This window comes from Phocoena sinus, chromosome 15 (genome assembly GCF_008692025.1).
Source record: "Phocoena sinus isolate mPhoSin1 chromosome 15, mPhoSin1.pri, whole genome shotgun sequence".
In the NCBI taxonomy this organism is placed as follows: domain Eukaryota; kingdom Metazoa; phylum Chordata; class Mammalia; order Artiodactyla; family Phocoenidae; genus Phocoena; species Phocoena sinus.
In genome coordinates this window covers 4,941,184-4,960,447 of record NC_045777.1, presented here as the reverse complement: position 1 = coordinate 4,960,447, position 19,264 = coordinate 4,941,184, and the positions used below count along the sequence as shown (strand labels likewise).

General features: G+C 49.2%; 1 protein-coding gene across 1 annotated transcript in view; it reads right to left on the bottom strand.

The window, feature by feature from the left end:
* Nucleotides 1–3,446: 3,446 nt before the first annotated feature.
* The window catches only part of LOC116739601 (serine/threonine-protein phosphatase 4 regulatory subunit 1-like), a 99,046-nt gene continuing 83,228 nt past the window's right edge, over nt 3,447–19,264 (bottom strand). Inside the window, 2 exon segments of the mRNA XM_032604039.1 lie at nt 3,447–3,861; nt 4,111–4,198. Of these exon segments, the coding sequence (XP_032459930.1) occupies nt 3,844–3,861; nt 4,111–4,198 (106 nt within the window). The 3' untranslated portion in view covers nt 3,447–3,843.

The window sequence follows — 19,264 nt, the reverse complement described above, 5'->3', positions numbered from 1 at the left end:
GCCCTGGGGCCCCTCTCCTGGGACTCTGCAGGCCAGCAGAGCTGGTGGAGTCCCATTGTGGCTTCTTACCATCTGTGCCACTTGGGGTAAGTTACTTAACCTCTCTGACCCTCAGCTTCCTCATCTGCTACATAGGATCACAATTTTTTCCGCCACACAGGTGGCTGGGAGGATTAAATGAGCTACCCATGCATGTGAAGCAATGAGCCTCGAGCCAGCATCTTTGCAAAAGCCTGTGACAGCCTTTGTTTTTACAGTACACGATTCAGAACCTAGCAATGGTTTAGAGGGATGTGTGCGTGTAGCCCATTAGCAGAAGGAACAACGTTCCACTTGCCAAGGATGCTTACGGAGAAGGCAAAGCCTGGGGCAGAACATCCCTGTTTCTCCTGACAGGTCACTGAACATCCATCCCTTCTGAACACCTGTCCCTTCTGAATCCCTGATACCTGGCCCTGGGGAGCGGGAGTCCCGAAGACCTGAATGCCACCCCCAGCTCCACCCTCCCTCACTGGGACCCCTGGGACAGTGACTTTCACTCTAATACCCTCGGTTTCCTCCTCTGTCCAATGGGAATGCTGGTCGTGTCCCATAAGGTCCCAGGAACAAGTGCTTGAAGAGTCCCTGGAACCAGGACAGCTCTCAGTACATACTAGCTAATATTATCTTTAGTAGTAGAATCATAATTGACAGTGATGGATGAGAACATGGGGTCAGGGCAGGCCTATGGCCTTGGACATGTGACCTCACATCTCCCAGCTTCGACTGCCTGGTCTGTGAAATGGGGTGATGACTATGACCACGTGACACGTTCATCGGGGGGATTAAGTGAGATGAGGCACGTAGAAAGCTGTGCCCCCGGCCTGGCCCTTGGAGGGGCTTCCCTGCCACCCCACCGTCCACAGGAGGAGAATATCCCCAGGGGAACTGGTGGGAGAACTGAGGTCCAGGCCTCTCTCCTCCTCAGTGGCTCAGTTCCCCCACCCCCAACCCCCGGTACCCCAGGCACCACCCCACCATTCAAACATGAGGTTCACCCCATTTTTTACATGGTCAGCTGTCATTTCATGCGATTTCTGGCAACAGGAGCCAACCTCATGGGACTCCCCACATACTCTCAGTGGTTTATGATCCCTACAGATGGAATGATAGCTTTATCATGTATAATTGGCCATATATAAGCCCACATTTTATTTTTATTCACCATTATTGCTAATTATATGGGCAAACCCTTGTCACTTAAGGGAGCATATAAATAATATCTCAATCATTTGTGCAGAGCTGATTTCCAAACAGAAGAGAGTCAATGGGCCCATCTGGCCCAGGAGAGATTTTATATATCTATATTATACAAACAGACGCACGTTTATTTATATATATGTATATATATACCCACATAAATACATATATGTATATGTGCATATACATACACATCTATAGATACATATATTTATATTTTTTCCCACCACCTCCAGTCCCCCAGGATTTGAGAGTATATTTTCAAAGGAGGATTGTGAAGGGCAGTTTGATGTGTCAACTTGGCTAGGCTACAGTTATTCAATCAAACAATAAGTTAGGTGTTGCTGGTAAGGTACTTTGTAGATGTGATTACAGTCCATAATCAGTTGACTTGAAGTTAGGGAGGCTGCCCTAGATGGTCTGGTGGGCCTGGTCCAATCAGTGGAAGGGCCTTAAGAGCACAGCTGGGGCTCCCTGGCAAAGAGGAAATTCTGCCCATGGACGGCAGCCTGAGTCCGTGCCCGGTAGTTCCAGCCCTTCCTGAGGGCCCATCCCACGGATTCCAGGCCTGCCCAGCCAGCCCCACAGTCACCTAAACCAGCTCCTTTTCCTGATGTTTACCTGAAGCTGGTTTATTCTCTGGTTGAACCCCTGACTGAGACAAGGACCCTGGAGAATGACAGCCCACAAAGCAGGCCAAGTGCTCCTGAGCTAAGATCTGGTACAAACATGTCAAATGGAATTGTTTCTTTCCATGCCATCTCAAAGAACCCAAGAAAGTATAACCTCTCACGGCCTAGCCCCAAACTGGGGCAGTGTCATTGCCACTACATCCTACAGGTCAGAGCAGATCACGGCCAGCCTGGATTCAAGGGAGGGAAAACAGACCCCATCCGTATGGGAGGAGTGGCGGGCACATACGGGGACGGGGGGACGTTGTGGGCAGCGCTTGGAGGCTGCATGATGGCCCCCAAAGATGTGCAGCTCCTAATCCCAGAACCTGGGACTACGTGCCCTTAGAGGGCGAAAGGGACTTTGCAGGTGTGATTAAGTTAAGAATCTTAAAATGGAGAGACTATCCTGGATTACCCAGCTGGGCCCTAACTGGGGAGGGTGAGGGGAGTGGGGAAGGAATGAGGGGGCAAGGGACGGAGGAACAGGCCCCACACCCCCCTTGCCCAGCTCCCCCTCCTCATTTCAGCTTAGAGCTCTCTGCTCCCCAGACCCTCTTCTCCGCGGAATGGGGAAGCTCGCGTCCCTCCCCCAGGGCCTGGCTCACCCGGTTCCCAGAGCCCTTCCTCTCCCACCCTCTCCTCCCCACCTCCCTGAACCCTGAAAACCCGGTCTCTCTATTTACCCCTGGGGCAAGTCCCCCTTCCCCTCTGGAGAGAGAGAATGAACGCCTCTCACCTCCTTTCTGATTCTCTTTATTCTCATGAGCACAGGGGAGCCTGAGAGAGCACCAACTCTGGGGCTGGCCTAGAGTGGGATCCCAGGACACACTAATCGTGTGGCCACGAGCAGGAAGTGGTGCATCTGAGCCTTGGTTTGCCTTCTCCAAGGCCATCGCCCCCTTGTCCACATGCCGTGTGTGAGTGCACGTGTGTGTTGGGGTGGAGAGTGTTATACAAGGTGACGCGTGGTATGCACCTGGCAGGGGATGAGCAGTGAGTGTCCCACGTGGGACGTGTCCAGAACCTTCTCTAAAGGTAGCTCTTCCCCGTGACCCCACTCTCAGGACCGGGAAGTTTGCTCAGGCCTTCAAGCTAGGACTCATCTCACACTCCAAACCCAATCGGGCCACAAATCCTGATCAGTTCTATCTCAAGTCTCTCCAGAATCCAGCCACTTCCCACCACCTCCCGGGGCCCTGGCCTGGGTCACCGTCATTGCTCACCTGAATACCTGCAGCCCCTAATCAGCCCCCCACCGTCCCTCCACCTTGCAGCCAGAGTGAGCCGTGTGTGTGCGTGTGTGTACACACAGAATATAAAGTGTACCATCTTACCCATCTTTAAGCGCACAGTTCAGTGGCATTAAGTGCATCCATGTTGTTGAACAACCATCACCAGCATCCATCTCCAAACAGTCACTCCCCATTCCCCCCTCCACCCAGCCCCTGGCAACCACCAATCTACTTTCTGTCTTTTTGAATTTGACTCCTATAAGCGGAATCATACAGTATTTGTCTTTTTGTGGCTGGCTTATTTTACTTAGCGTAATGTTCTCAAGGTTCATCCACCTCGTAGAGGGTGTCAGAATGACATTCTTTTTTATGGCTGAATAGTATTCCGTCGTGTGGATGGACCACATGTGGTTTACCCGTCCATCCGTCGACAGACACTTGGGTTGCTTCACCTTTTGGCCGTTGTGAATAGTGCTACTGTGAACATGGGTGTACAGATATCTGTTCGAGTTCCTGATTTCAATTCTTTGGGATATATACCCAGAAGTAAAAATTCTGAATCATATAGTAATTCCATGCTTAACTCTTTGAGGAACCACCGGGCTGCTGTCCACTAGCCACACCATTTTCCATCCCCACCAGCAACACACGAGGGTTCCAATTTCTTCACATCCTCACCGACACTTGTTATTCTCCATTTAGGGGATGACAGTCATCTAGTGGGTGTAAGGTGGTCGGAGGGGGATTTTACAGGAGCAAATCCTACCATGTCTCTCCCCTGCCCAAAGCACCCAATGGCTCCCTTCGCTCTGTGAATAACATCTTTCCACACACACAGGATCCTCCACAACCGGCCCCCGCCCCCTTCCTGACTGCTTCCCCGCCCCCCGCCGCTCTTCCCCTCGCACTCTCTGTTCCAGCCTCACTCACCCCCTTCCTGTTCCTCAGAAACGGCCAGTTCCCACCTCAGGGTCTTTGCATCTGCTGCTCTCCTTCCTGGAAACTGCTCCCTGAGACACAGATGGCACTGCCTGGGTTGATGCACCTGAGAGCCTTGAATAGAAAGAGAGCGAAATCGTGTTTCCATGGTAGGAAGTCTGTGGATAACACCTAAAACTGCAAGATCAGGAGAAGCCGTCCAAGCTTATGATTTAGACGCAACGAGGAAATTCCCTGAAATAATCAGGTAAAACTGCTGGATGGAATTTCCCCGATCAGGTGAGCACTATGGATACTGCCTTTTTCATCCTAACGAACTTTATGGCACTATTTGGCTCTAAGTGTAGCAATTACTTCGATTAAAATATAAATTAAGAGGGCTTCCCTGGTGGCGCAGTGGTTGAGAGTCCACCTGCCGATGCAGGGGACACGGGTTCGTGCCCCGGTCCGGGAAGATCCCACATGCCGCGGAGCGGCTGGGCCCGTGAGCCATGGCCGCTGAGCCTGCGCATCCGGAGCCTGTGCTCCGCAGCGGGAGAGGCCACAACAGTGAGAGGCCCGCGTACAGAAAAAAAAAAAAAAATATATATATATATATATATATATATATACATACATATATATATATATATATATATATATATATATATATATATATAAATGAAGATATAAGACTTAGTCCCATTTGGTTCTAAACAGCTATCTTATTTAAACAGTGCCCAGCCCTCAATAATTTGTGGAATAAATGAACAAATGTTCCATTCCCAGCCCTCCTCCCACCTTGGCTGCAGGGGAATAGAATTCTGGGGTTCATCCCCCTCTGTCTTCTGTGCTCTCCCCATCTGGTGTTGGGGCAGGAGGGGGTCCGCTCCATATCTCTTGTCTGATGCCAGCTGGTGGCATCTTGCCACATCCCTCCAACACCTGTCCCTGTGCCCCATGCTGCATGGATCCTTGTAGGTGAAACCCCCAACTTCGTTGCTTTTCCATGACCTGGTCCTGGGGGGTACAGGATGGGTGGGCTCTGTCCCCCACAGCTGTCAGGGCATGGAGCTTGGAAGGGGGACAGGCGTGCTGATCACACCGGCAGTTTCTCTCCAACACTTTCGCCTCAACACAGGACCAGGGCTGAGTAAGAGCCCTGGGAAGAGAAGTCGGTCTCCCATTGTGCAGACAGGGCCCCCTCCCCTGCCCATGTACTTCACCTCGTCTCCCTCTTTTGATCTGGAGAAGAAGACCTGCCAAGACCGAGTCCCTCAGAAAAGAAGGAAGTGCCCTGAGTCATCAGATGTCCTCACAAGTATTTTACTTCTAACAGCAAAGTTGTGTTAGAGAAAGACATATCTTAAAGGGGGGGAAGGGTGCCAATAAATGCTACTTTGGGAGGCTTCCCTTGATGTTATCAAGAGAGGAGAAAGAAACCCCGCTGATTTGGTCATTATCAGGAAAGTGTCTTCACAAAGGAGATAACAGTTCTCATTGTAAACAAGTGTCACAAGCAGAATCCTAAGATGACCCACAACCCTGCCCCTGGGGTCCACACCTCTGTGTGGTTCCTTCCCTGGAATGTGGGCAGAACTGTGACCCTCTTCTAACTGACAGAGTATGGCAAAGGTGAAGGGATTTCAAGAAAATTCAAGAACCTGACAGAGCTGGGAAGCAGATCCCACCTTAGCCAGGTCTCCAGATGAGACATTTCGTCTCAGCCTTGTGAGATACGAGAAGAGAAGCCAGTTAAGCTGTACCCAGACTTCTGACCAAAGAACTGTGAGATCATAGATGTGTGCTGTTTTAAGGCACTAATTTTGTGCTACTTTGTTACACAACAATAGAAAACTAACAGAATGAGTCTATTTAGACCATTTTAAAATGCAATAAAGCAAATGATTGCCCTATGAAGATCACCTGTTTACACCTACCGGCCAGATGAGGAAAACTGTCCAAACATCACACAAATGTACCTTACAATAGAATATACAGTAAGAGCCTTAAGGAGGGAATTTGAAAAGTGCTGTGTCTCATACAACTAGATGGGAGTGAAGATGCTGAGCCCTGGAGAATGTTGGACCCTCAAAGGCCTGGGTGGAAGAGACCCCAGTGGAACGTTGGCATAAGACTGATCCATGTTCAAATCAATAAAATTAGAAATGAAAAAGGAGCAGTTACAACGGACACCACAGAAATACAAAGCATCATAAGAGACTACTTACAAGCAACTCTATGCCAATAAAATGGACAACCTGGAAGAAATGGACAAATTCTTAGAAAGGTATAACCTTCCAAGACTGAACCAGGAAGAAATAGAAAATATGAACAGACCAATCACAAGTAATGAAATTGAAACTGTGATTTTAAATCTTCCAACAAACAAAAGTCCAGGACCAGATGGCTTCACAGGTAAATTCTGTCAAATATTTAGAGAAGAGCTAAACCCATCCTTCTCAAACTCTTGCAAAAAATTGCAGAGGAAAGGACACTCCCAAACTCATTCTATGAGGCCACCATCACCCTGATACCAAAACCGGACAAAGATACTTCAAAAAAAGAAAATTACAGACCAATATCACTCATGAATATAGATGCAAAAATCCTCAACAAAGTACTAGCAAACAGAATCCAACAACAATTAAAAGGATCATACACCATGATCAAGTGGGATTTATCCCAGGGATGCAAGGATTCTTCAATACACGCAAATCAATCCATATGATACACCATGTTAACAAATTGAAGAAGAAAAACCATATGATCATCTCAATAGATTCAAAAAAAGCTTTTGACAAAATTCAACACCGATTTATGATAAAAACTCTCCAGAAAGTGGGCACAGAGGGGACCTACCTCAACATAATAAAGGCCATATATGACAAACCCACAGCAAACATCATTCTCAATGGTGAAAAACTGAAAGCATTTCCTCTAAGATCAGGAAAAAGACAAGGATGTCCACTCTCGCCACTATTATTCAACATAGCTTTGGAAGTCCTAGCCACGGCAACCAGAGAAGAAAAAGAAATAGAAGGAATACAAATTGGAAAAGAAGAAGTAAAACTGTCACTGTTTGCAGATGACATGATGCTAGAGAATCCTAAAGATGCCACCAGAAAACTACTAGAGCTAATCAATGAATCTGGTAAAGTAGCAGGATAGAAAATTAATGCACAGAAATCTCTTGCATTCCTATACACTAACGATGAAAAATCTGAAAAATGCCATTCACCACTGCAACGAAAAAAATAAAATACCCAGGAATAAACCTACCTAAGGAGGTAAAAGACCTGTACTCAGAAAACTATAAGACACTGATGAAAGAAATCAAAGATGACACAAACAGATGGAGAGATATACCATGTTCTTGGATGGGAAGAATCAATATTGTGAAAATGACTATACTACCCAAAGGAATCTACAGATTCAGTGCAATCCATATCAAATTACCAGTGGCATTTTTTACAGAACTAGAACAAAAAATCTTAACATTTGTATGGAGACACAAAAGACCCCGAATAGCCAAAGCAGTCTTGAGGGGAAAAAAAATGGAGCTGGAGGAATCGGACTCCCTGACTTCAGACTATACTACAAAGCTACAGTAATCAAGACAATATGGTACTGGCACAAAAACAGAAATATAGATCAAAGGAACAGGATAGAAAGCCCAGAGATAAACCCATGCACCTATGGTCAGCTAATCTATGACAAAGGAGGCAAGGATATACAATGGAGAAAAGACAGTCTCTTCAATAAGTGGTGCTGGGAAAACTGGACAGCTACATGGAAAAGAATGAAATTAAAACACTCCCTAACACCATACACAGAAATAAACTCAAAATGGATTCGAGACCTAAATGTAAGACCAGACCCTATAAAACTCTTAGAGGAAAACATAGGAAGAACACTCTGACATAAATCACAGCAAGATCTTTTTTGATCCACCTCCCAGAATAATGGAAATAAAACCAAAAATAAACAAATGGGACCTAATGAATCTTAAAAGCTTTTGCAAAGCAAAGGAAACTACAAAACAAGACAAAAAGACAACCCTCAAAATGGGAGAAAATATTTGCAAATGAATCAATGGACAAAGGATTAATCTCCAAAATGTATAAACAGCTCATGCAGCTCAATATTAAAAAAAAAAAAAAAAAACAACCCAATCAACAAATGGGCAGAAGACCTAAATAGACATTTCTCCAAAGAAGACATACAGATGGCCAGGAAGCACATGAAAAGCTGCTCAACATCACTAATTATTAGAGAAATGCAAACCGAAACTACAATGAGGTATCACCTCACACCAGTTAGAATGGGCATCATCAGAAAATCTACAAAAAACAACTGCTGGAGAGGGTGTGGAGAAAGAGGGAACCCTCTTTCACTATTGGTGGGAATTTAAATTGATACAGCCACTATGGAGAACAGTATGGAGGCTCCTTAAGAAACTAAAAATAGAATTACCATATGACCCAGCAAACCCACTACTGGGCATATACCCTGAGAAAACCATAATTCAAAAAGACACATGCACCCCAATGTTCATCACGGCACTATTTACAATAGCCAGCTCATGGAAGCAACCTAAATGCCCATCGACAGACGAATGGATAAAGAAGATGTGGTACATATATACAAGGGAATATTACTCAGCCATAAAAAGGAATGAAACTGGGTCATTTGTAGAGACGTGAATGGATCTAGAGACTGTCATACAGAATGAAGTAAGTCAGAAAGAGAAAAACAAATATCATATATGAATGCATATATGTGGAACGTAGAAAAATGGTACAGATGAACCGGTTTTCAGAGCAGAAACAGAGACACAGATGTAGAGAAAAAAATGTATGGACACCAACGGGGGAAAGTGGTGGGGGTGGGGCGTGGTGGTGTGATGAATTGGGAGATTGGGATGGACATGTATACACTGATGTGGATAAAATGGATAACTAATATGAACCTGCTGTATAAAAAAATAAAATACAATTCAAGAAAAAACCGGTCCATTAAATGTGAAAGAGGGGATTAACCATATTTCCAGAGTAATACCTCTGCATTTTATGATTTTTAAATACACGTGTGTAACTAGTTATAAAGAAATATTATAACTAGGCTTTTGATGATTTCATCTACATCTTGGCCAATATGGTCTTTTTGTTTTTAATTCTTAATAGGAAAGTGGGAAGAATCTCCTTCTGTTTTGGGTCCCCATATATGCAGGCATATATGGTGTTTGTTATAAATAAATTTACGGGCGTCCGTTTCCCCTCTGGGCGGTGGGGGGTAAGTGTAGTCGCAGGGCTTGGAAGTAGGGGAGCCAGGACACAAACAGCCACATCTGACCCCAAGACCATCCTTTCCAGTCTATCCCAGACAAACACGGAGAGCAGAAAGTTTCCAGGACCCCAGGAATCCGCAGATGATGACAGAGTCGTCAAGATGACCGCGGGCATTGTGGAGGCCAAAGGGGCTGGCCAAGACCCTTCACTGGAATCATAGGTGGTCACGGGCAGCAAGGCCGAGGCCCCCCCTCAGGCTCCCACAAACTTCCCACTTTACGTGCTAAAACTCACCTCTTCCCCAACTCCTACCTGAAACCCCCTCGCCTCCCAGAGATAACTGCTTGGTTTTCAGTACAATTTCAGTCATATTAATGGAAAAAAAAATACCCTGAACTAAAGCTTTTAATGACCAGCCGTACATTTCTCGTTCGCCAGCCTGTAGGGCAATGGATCTTTCTCATTTTCTGTCCCCAGTGAGACTTGGGGTAATGTGTCCTGGAACCTAATTCTCAGACTATAATGGCAGGGAGAACCCATTTGGGGGCCACGCCTTGAGTTGATGATATACACTCATTTAGTGGATGGACAGCTAAAAGCTAAAATGCAGCAGCTAGAAGATTACCGTCAAATTCTACTTCTTTACTTTAATTCTGTTTTGTTTTAAGTTCCATGTATCACAAGAGCTGTGAAAGTTCTCAAAGTTAGATAAAAAGCCATACCTCAAGTTTGATTTCCAAACTAGGTCAATCTAGGGAAAGAAAGAGATGTTGCCTTTGTTTAATTATCAAAGAATGTATTGAATAGAAAAATGTATTCTTTCTGCTGAACACTCTTTGTTTCAGGAAACCACATCCCACACTCCAGCAGTCCCATAAATCCACAACCCTGTGTCAGTCATGGTACCCTGCCCCAACACATGTACAGGGGCGGGCCATGAACCAGGCTGGCCAATGAGAAGACTCCATTCTACTGGGCATGTGACCCAAACAGACTAATCAGGGGCTTCCCTAGGACTTCATGCTAGGGGAGGTGGATCCTCTTTCTCAAGCCATGAAGACCACATAAGGTGGAGCTTCCTGGCACCACTCTCCCCTGATACGTGGAGGGACCTGACTGCAGGAAAAGAGAGGGAGACAAACGTGGGGAAAAAGAAGCAGAAGAGAGAACCTGGTGACATCATTTGATCCCTGGAGCCCCTCGACCCAGTGGTACCTTGAATTTTTCTGTTTCATGAGCCCAACAATGTCCAATTTGGGCGACAGTCAGTCTGAGTTGATTTTCTGTCAGTTACACCCAAACATGTCCTGAGTAATATAGAGAACTTCTGTCATTCATTCATTCACTCACTCAGGTGAGAAAGACATCATCCCAAACTTGGGGAGCGGGTTGGGCAGAGGCAGCAGCCGTCAGACAGAGTGGCCAAGAGTTGGTCCCTGACAGGGGTGATGAGGGCCACCCAGGAGAAACTGGGGTCTTCAGGGCACGTACCAAGGAGGGCCCACCCCTGCCCGGGGAACTTGGGCACCCTCCCCCAGGAACGACCCAGCAAATTCGACCACAGCTCCTAACCTCTCTGCTTTTGTTTCAGAGGATTTCTTTTTTGAGATCTAAAGTCATCATGGATACTAACTCCGCTAGGGGAAAATAGACATCATTCTTCTCTCTTGAGGGAAACCTCTGCTTCCTCCCGTACAGAGATAAACACTTTCCTCAGTGCCACAGAGGCACGGGGTGCTGGGGGGATGGTACGAAGAAGCCGCTGAAACAACGTGTGGAGGGAGCCGCGCTCTCCACAGCCCACCCTCCAGACCCGACTGCTGTGTGTCTCCCAGAAGGATGCACTGGGGGCTCGAGGCCTGTGCCCATGACCAGCTCCCCCCACCATCCACAGTCCCACACAGAAAACCTCCCGGTGAAGGTCTGCTGCCAGCCACACAGCAGTCTCGCCAGAGGCCACAGACACAGACTGTGTACCCCCGAGCAGAAACACACATACACACAGGTAAACACACACGCATACACAGAAGGCATCCGCTAGGAGCCGAAATGGCCTCTTGGAGTAGATATATCGAAAGAAGTTGGAGAAGCTGCCATAGAAGTACCACGATTAAAAATGAACCGGGAGATTGGGATTGACATGTATACACGAATATGTATAAAATGGATAACAAATAAGAACCTGCTGTATAAATAAATTAATTAAATTTTAAAATGTTTTTTAAAAATGAAGATTTGATTTTTGCTTTTCAAAAGAAATCCCTAGAGGTAGTAATAAAGTTTTTCTTTTTGTATATCAAATATATTAAAAAACCCACAAAGACACAAACATACATACACACACAGGTGCACACAGGTGCCCACACAGACGCAGTACACTCACACAGACGTGTGTGCAATTATAGACATGCATATGTGGACACAGACACACAGATACACAGACACACGTGCACAGACACACACCCGCAGATGCATGTGTGCACACCCATGCACACGCAGACACACAGCAGAGGGGGCATGGAGGCTGGGGAGGTGTGAGAGGAAAGCGGATCTGAGGTGAAAAGGGACATGATGGCCACCGACTCCGGGTGTTACCTCGGCTCAGCAGGTGGCGTGAGGAGACTGGGGTCCCCCAGGGCGGACTAGACCAGGCTTCAGCCGTCTCTGGATACACTGGACATATAGGATTCAAACCCCAGCTCCTCCCGGAGCCCCCCCGCCCCCCCGATCCTTTCTGTACCGAGTGGAGATGGCAGCGCCGCGCTCATTGGGGGTGGCGTGATGAGCCGTGCGTGAAATGTTGGACGTGAAAGTGTGAGCACAGCACCTGGCAGGGAGCGAGGAGGGGTCTGGAGCAGCTAGAAGCAGCCCCAGAGGTTAATAATGAGAAAGAAACATCCTTTCTGAGTCAGACAGAGAAAGGGGACGGGGAGCTGCACAGTCACAGCAGAAATGGGGAGACGTAGGGCCCCGTCAGCACCACTGGGGACCCCCGTCTCCCCCTGACAGCATCGCAGGGGTCGGGGTCTTGCCCCTCCCCCGCCGCCCACAGTCCAGAGCTGGTGGCTCCATGGCAGTGCCCAGGGACACCAGCAGAGGGCAGTGACAGCCAGCAGACACACCAGTTCAGGAGCACATGTGTGCCCACCCAGAAATGCAGGGCTGGAGGGCACAGGGGCTTTCCCGGGGCCCCGGGGGGCAAGGCCAGGTCTCGGGGATGCCTGGACCGTCAAGAGAAGAACTCAGCGTCCACCAGGGGAGAGCACCCCACAGCCAGAAAGAGCGATCCCTGCCACATGGTGGGCAAAGGCCCCAGCTGCAGAGTAAGCCTCGTCGGCTTCTCACCCCCCGGGCGCTGACCCCGAGGGTCCAGGCGCAGCGCGGGGAGAAACAGAGGAGCAGAGAGGACAGCAGAGCACAGCGTCTGCTCCCCCAAGACGGCTCCTATCTCCACCTTCCGCCCAGCCTGCTTCCTCGGGTCCTCTCCTCGGCCTCCTCCGCACCCCCAGGCTCCCTGCAGGATCTCACGTGGTGCCGAGACCCCTGTTCCTCGGAGACCCAACGTGGGTGCCACCTCCTCCAAGTCCCACCGGCCCGAAACAGCACGTCCACACGGCGCCCAGCGCCCTCACCCTCCCATGCCGCTCACCGCCACCCACCCACCGTGCCCAGCGCGTCAGCAGCACCTGCTCCCCGATCCCCACCCTCCCCCTCCCCCCTCTTCATCTCCCCCGCTGGGTCAGCGGGTCTCTGAGGACACCGCCAGGCCCTGGACCTCCTCCGCACCACTTCCCCCATCCCATCAGCACGTTGCCCTGCATATTCACAGATTAAGTCGACTGCTTTTCTGCAGGAGAGAAGTTCCCCTTCTCTTGAACTTCACAACTTTTCATTTGTTAAATATCTGCTGGATGCCTTAAAATATACAGCTTCACTGAGATACAATTCACATACCATAAAGATCACCCACAGAAAGTACACAATTCAATCGTTTGAGTCTTTTTACGGAATTACCCATCATGACCATAATCTCATTTTAGAACATCTTCATCACCCCAAAAAGAAACTCCACTAGCGGTCACTCTGCATTCCTCCCGGCCCTAAGCAACCAGTGGTCTGTCTTCTGTCTGTGGATTTGTCTAGACTGGACATTTCGTGCCCATGGAATCCTACAGGATGGGACCTTTTATGACCGTGTTTCACTCAGCGACATGTTTTTGAGGTTCTGCCTTTTAGATGCCGCCCACAAGGCTGCGGTGTTAAACTAGATGAGATGAGGCCCTCCCCTCACGCAGCTCCCCTCTAGGAAAGAGACAGAGACAGAACAGTAAGGACACCCCAAATAATTCACTACCGTGTTGATAGGAGAGCCAAGGGGTACTCCAAGGAATGTGCCAGGCCCGTGAGGAACAGCAGGCAGGGCTCACCGCCAGGAGACTGCAGAACGGGAGGGTGGGTGGGATTCGTTGGCCAGAAGAGCACCCCAGACAGAGGGAACAGCATGTGCAAAGGTCCTGCTCCAGGAAGGAAATAAAAGAAGGCTGTGTGCCTGGGATACACATGCAGAAAGGAACGTGGCCCAGAATGAGATCCACAAGAAATCATGGGGTAGGGATGGGGGGACTTCCCTGGTGGCGCAGTGGTTAAGAATCCGCCTGCCAATGCAGGGGACATGGGTTCGAGCCCTGGTCCGGGAAGATCCCACATGCCGTGGAGCAACTAAGCCCGTGCGCCACAACTACTGAGCCTGCGCTCTAGAGCCCATAAGCCGCAGCTACTGACCCCGCGTGCCACAACTACTGAAGCTCACGCGCCTAGAGCCCGTGCTCTGCAACAAGAGAAGCCACTGCAATGAGAAGCCTGCACCACAACGAAGAGTAGCCCCCACTCGCCACAACTAGAGAAAGCCTGAGCGCAGCAACGAAGACCCAACGCAGGCAAAAAAATTAAAAAGTAAAAGAAGTCACGGGGTAGGGGTGGGGGGAGACTTGAAACCTCCCATCAGGAGCTTCGGCTTTATCTGAAGAGCAGTGGGGAGCCATCGAAAGTTCAAAGCAGAGGAGAGATATCACAAATTTGATTTGCAAGATGGTTCTGAAGGCAGGGCTGGGTGAGAGGCTTGGAGGTGGAATGGGAGGGATGATTTGCCACAGGCCTCGGAGGCAGGCTGGACGCAGGGGTGAGACAGAGGAAGGGGTGAGTGGGGCTCCATCCCAAGTCGGGGCAGGGGGAGCTGCAGCAGCCAGTGGGACGTCCAGGGCTGGGCACCATTGGATCCGTATTCCGCACGATTCTTGGCCAAAGCAGCGGGTGGCTTTCAGGCCCCAACCTCTTTATCTAACGCAGCTCGGTAATGAACTTTCCCAGGCTGCTCACCAGCTCCTCCGTGCTGCTGGCTAATTCAGAATGCAACTGGCCCGCTCCTCGGGCGGCGGCCACCCAGCTCTTTCACGTCCTCAGCAAATGGGCACCACTGTGAAATGATGTTCCGCTCTCGGCCAATGCGTTAAACTTAAGTGTTTTCTATAACCAGAGCACCCTGGGCCTTCTTTAATTCCCAAGTGATTTTTTTACCCAATTTATTGCCAGGGCTCGATTCAATCAATACTGGCAGGGATTCAGCCCGCAGAGGCGTCTGATTTATGTGTGCAGCTGCTCCGGGGACCACTGGAGCTTCTGCCCCTGCACCACGGTGCCCCCCATCCGCCAAACTGATGGTCCTGCCGCCCCGCAGGGCTAACCAGCGTCCAAATGACCAAGCTGAGATCTGTCAGACCCTCCAAATGCCATAGACACCCTCTCCCTGCCCAAAGGGACCTGCAGTCCTGCATCTGAACTGCCCTGGGCTGGCCCTGACCTCAGGACTCCCTGGGGGACGAAAAGTTTCGCAAACTACGAAGGCTGTGCGTTAATCTGGACAGAAACAGACTCTGGGAAGGGGGAAGGCATACGTGCCCTGTATGAATCGGGTCTTATTGCACTAGGGTCAGGGTTTAAATTAGATCCTTATCTTTCGCTCTGGACATATAAAAACAGGATGTGGGGTTTCTTGTTCCCAAGGATTTAGCAAAACTTTTGCTTAAAAAAAATTGAAAAAAAAATGCCAGAAAGCTTTTTCCCTTCCAAAGGGAGGGTCATGGGGTCTGAAACCAAATATAAGAGGTGAAGGTCTTCCCTCTTGAACTTGCTCTGGCAAAAGTTCAGTAGAATCACATCCTCTGGTTCTAATTCTAAACTTCCTGGAGGAGGGACAGCAGGCGGGCAGCTCAATCTATAGCCTTTCTCAAAATAAATCACCAGCAGGTCACGGCAGCAGTACTGTGGGTTTTTTTGTTTTTTTTTTTTTTTGCGGTACGCGGGCCTCTCACCACTGTGGCCTCTCCCGTTGCGGAGCACAGGCTCCGGACGCGCAGGCTCAGCGGCCACGGCTCACGGGCCCAGCCGCTCCGCGGCATGTGGGATCCTCCCAGACCGGGGCATGAACCCGCGTCCCCTGCATCGGCAGGCGGACTCTCAACCACTGCGCCACCAGGGAAGCCCCAGCAGTACTTATTAAAACATGAAATTAGTTGACATGCCCATGTTTTTCACTTCCCCTCTCTTTACACAGACTTAGAAAGGCCTTTAGGCGGGGAGAACTGTTCATCTAGTACTAGATAAAGGGGCCTGGGGCCTGGCAAGCCGTGTAAATGGGGGGCAGGGCCGGGTGGAAGGGGCAATAGGGAGTGGTAGAGGCCGAGGCAAAATCAGGAAGGCGGCAGCTGCTACCCTATGCCAGTCGTTGCCTGGGAGGGGACCTCCAGACACCAGGGCTCTTGGCCTTGCCAAAGAGTCTAGTGGCCCCCAAAACAGGCACATACGTCCTGTGCCATTAGGCTATGTAAGGACCAAGTGTCCTGGGACCACTGGTATCTGATCAGTGACTATAATCCCACCCCCGCAGAGGGGCAGAGTCCATAAGACTGACCAAAGCTCAATTTCCCACCACCTCAAAGGGATAAAGCTCTGGGTCCAAATTAAATTTGCATAAAAATAATCATTTTCCCTCGTCTTTCTCCCTCACGACCCTTTTCCTAGTGTGGGAACCAAGCATTTGGTGCCATTGCCTCTGAGCAAAAAGGATGCCCCAGGAAGCAGAGGAAAACTGGAGTCGGTTCTCTCTCTGCTTTTGCTTCAAAAGTCTCATCCACAGAGCGGGCGAGAACTCGGGGAGAATGGAGCTGGCAGCAGGTCTGAAGGAGAGAAAAGCTTCCTAGAAAACTTGCCCTCCCACCTCATCCATCCCTGACATGGGCAAAGTTTACCCACAAGGGGGTGTACAGGCAGAGGGTCCCTTTTACCAGGAGCCCCCTTGGAAGGGGACAAGCCCCCCATGAGTATATGGCTGCCCGGAGTATCTAGGCAGAAAGGATGTGAGTCAGCCTCCTGGGGCTGCTATGGCAGAGGAAGGGATAGCAGAGGGGTCCTGGAACCCCAGGAGGTCACAGGGTAGCAGGGTGGGGTCTTACAGCTTCCTGAGCCCCCAAGTTGTCCCAACTGGTGTGAGACCAGCTCCATGTGCCCATTGCCCCTGAGAATAGAAGGAAAATGGCCGAGAGAGAGGAGAAGACAGGACACTGCAGACATCACAAGGAAAGGCTGAACAGTCATTGCACGGACCAGAGTCTGAGGGTCAGACAGGACCACGTGTCCCAGCAGAGGCCAGCTGCCCAGCCCTGCTGCCCAGGCGTGCCGCAAATGCCCTGGGACAGAAATGAAAAGTAAAGTTTTCCTCCATCTCATGCAGCTGGAGGACTTGGACCAGACACGCACCCAGTGGTGCTGAGGCTTTCTTAGGGTGATGTTGCCTTGGTGTGAACGTGATGGAAACCTCAAGAAGAACCGCAGAGTTCAAACTTCAATGCCCTGCAACCCCCACCCCCCCACCCACCACCCACCCACCCACCCCCCCCCCCCCCCCGGGATCTCGTTAAAATGCACACGCTGATCAGATAGGTCTGGAGCGGAGCCTGAGTTCTGCTTTTCTAACAAACTCTCAGGTGAAGCCAATGATGCTTGTCCAGGGACTGTGCTGTAATCAGGAGGTTCTAGAAGGTGCTAAAGGGGACTTCCCTGGCGGTCCAGCGGTTAGAAGTCCGCGCTTCCAATGTAAGGGGCGCGGGTTCAATACCTGGTCCGGGGAACTAAGATCCCACATGCCGCATGGCAAGGCCAAGAAAAAACTCCTTCCTAGAAGGTGCTAAAAGAAGACCCAGAAGCCACTGGCAGAATCACAGGGGTTTGCCCACAGGCCTGAGTGCTGGCCAGGGGGTCCAGGCTGCCCCACTGGGTGCTTCTGGTGCATTCTCCAGAAATGCACACCCCGGAATTGAAGGTAACTGAAAAAGCACAGAATCTCCATGTTTAAATGTGAGCCCCCGGACATAAAAAAAGAATGAAATGATGCCATTTGCAGCAACATGGATGGACCTAGAGATTATCATACTAAGTCAGAAAGAGGAAGACAAATACCATGTGACGTCACTTATACGTGGAATCTAAAATACGACACAAATGAACTTATTCACGAAAGAGAAACAGACTCACAGACAGAGAGAACAGACTGTGGTTACCAGGGGGGAGGGGGTGGGGGAGGGATGGAGTGGGAGTTTGGGATTCGCAGATGCAAACTAGTATATACAGGATGGTTAAGCAACAAGGTCCTACTGTACAGCACAGGGAACTATGTTCAGTATCCTGTGACGAACTGTAATGGAAAAGAATATGAAAAAGGACGTGAAGATATACATAACTGGATCACTGTGCTGTACAGCAGATATGAACACAACATTGTAAATCAACCATACTTCAATAAAATAAATTAAAAAAATAAAATGTGAGTCCCATCGAGTGTGGTCATGACTGCACAAGTCTGTAAGCTGACCATCAAAAGATGAATAGATAGGGCTTCCCTGGTGGCACAGTGGTTGAGAGTCCGCCTACCGATGCAGGGGACGCGGGTTCGTGCCCCGGTCCGGGAAGATCCCACATGCCGCAGAGCGGCTGGGCCGGAGAGTCATGGCAGCTGAGCCTGCGCATCCGGAGCCTGTGCTCTGCGACGGGAGAGGCCACGACAGTGAGAGGCCTGCGTACCGCCAAAAAAAAAAAAAGATGAATGGATAAACGATGTGTGGTCCATCCATATAGAGGAATATTCTTCAGCCATAAAAAGGAATGAGAACTGATACATATGACAGTGTAATACGTGGATGCACCTTGAAAACATCAAGCTAAGTAAAGAAGCCAGACACAAAGAGCCGCTTATTGTATGATTCCATTGATAGGAAATGTCCAGGATAGGTAAATGGACAGCAACAGAAAGGTTAGTGGTTGTCAGGGCCTGGGGCGACGGAGCGATGAGCAGTGAGTATTTAATGGGTCTGGGGTCTCCTTTGGGAATGATGACAATGTTTTGGAACTACAGAGAGGCGTTGGTTGCACAGCTCTGTGAATATAATAAAAGCCATTGAACTGCATCCTTTAAATGGGTGAAGCGTACAGGATGTGAACTAAAACTCAATCTCAATAAAGCTGCTTTTTCAAAAAGCAGATGGGAGGACAAATTTGGGATGATTCCACTTATGTGAGGTACTTAGAGGAGTTAAGTTTATAGCAACAGAAAGTGGAATGGTGGTTGCTAGGAGCTGGGGGAGGGGGAAAGGGAGTTAGTGTTTAATGGGGACAGTTTCAGTTGGGGAAGATGAAAAAGTTCTGGAGATGGACGGGGGTGATGGTTACACGATGGTGTGAATGTACTTAATGCCACTGAACTATACACTTAAAAAGAGTCCAACTGGTAACTGCCAGGTTATGCTTGCTTTACCATAAGAATAAAAAAAAGGTAGCAGAAACAGGTGCTCACAGGGTGAGA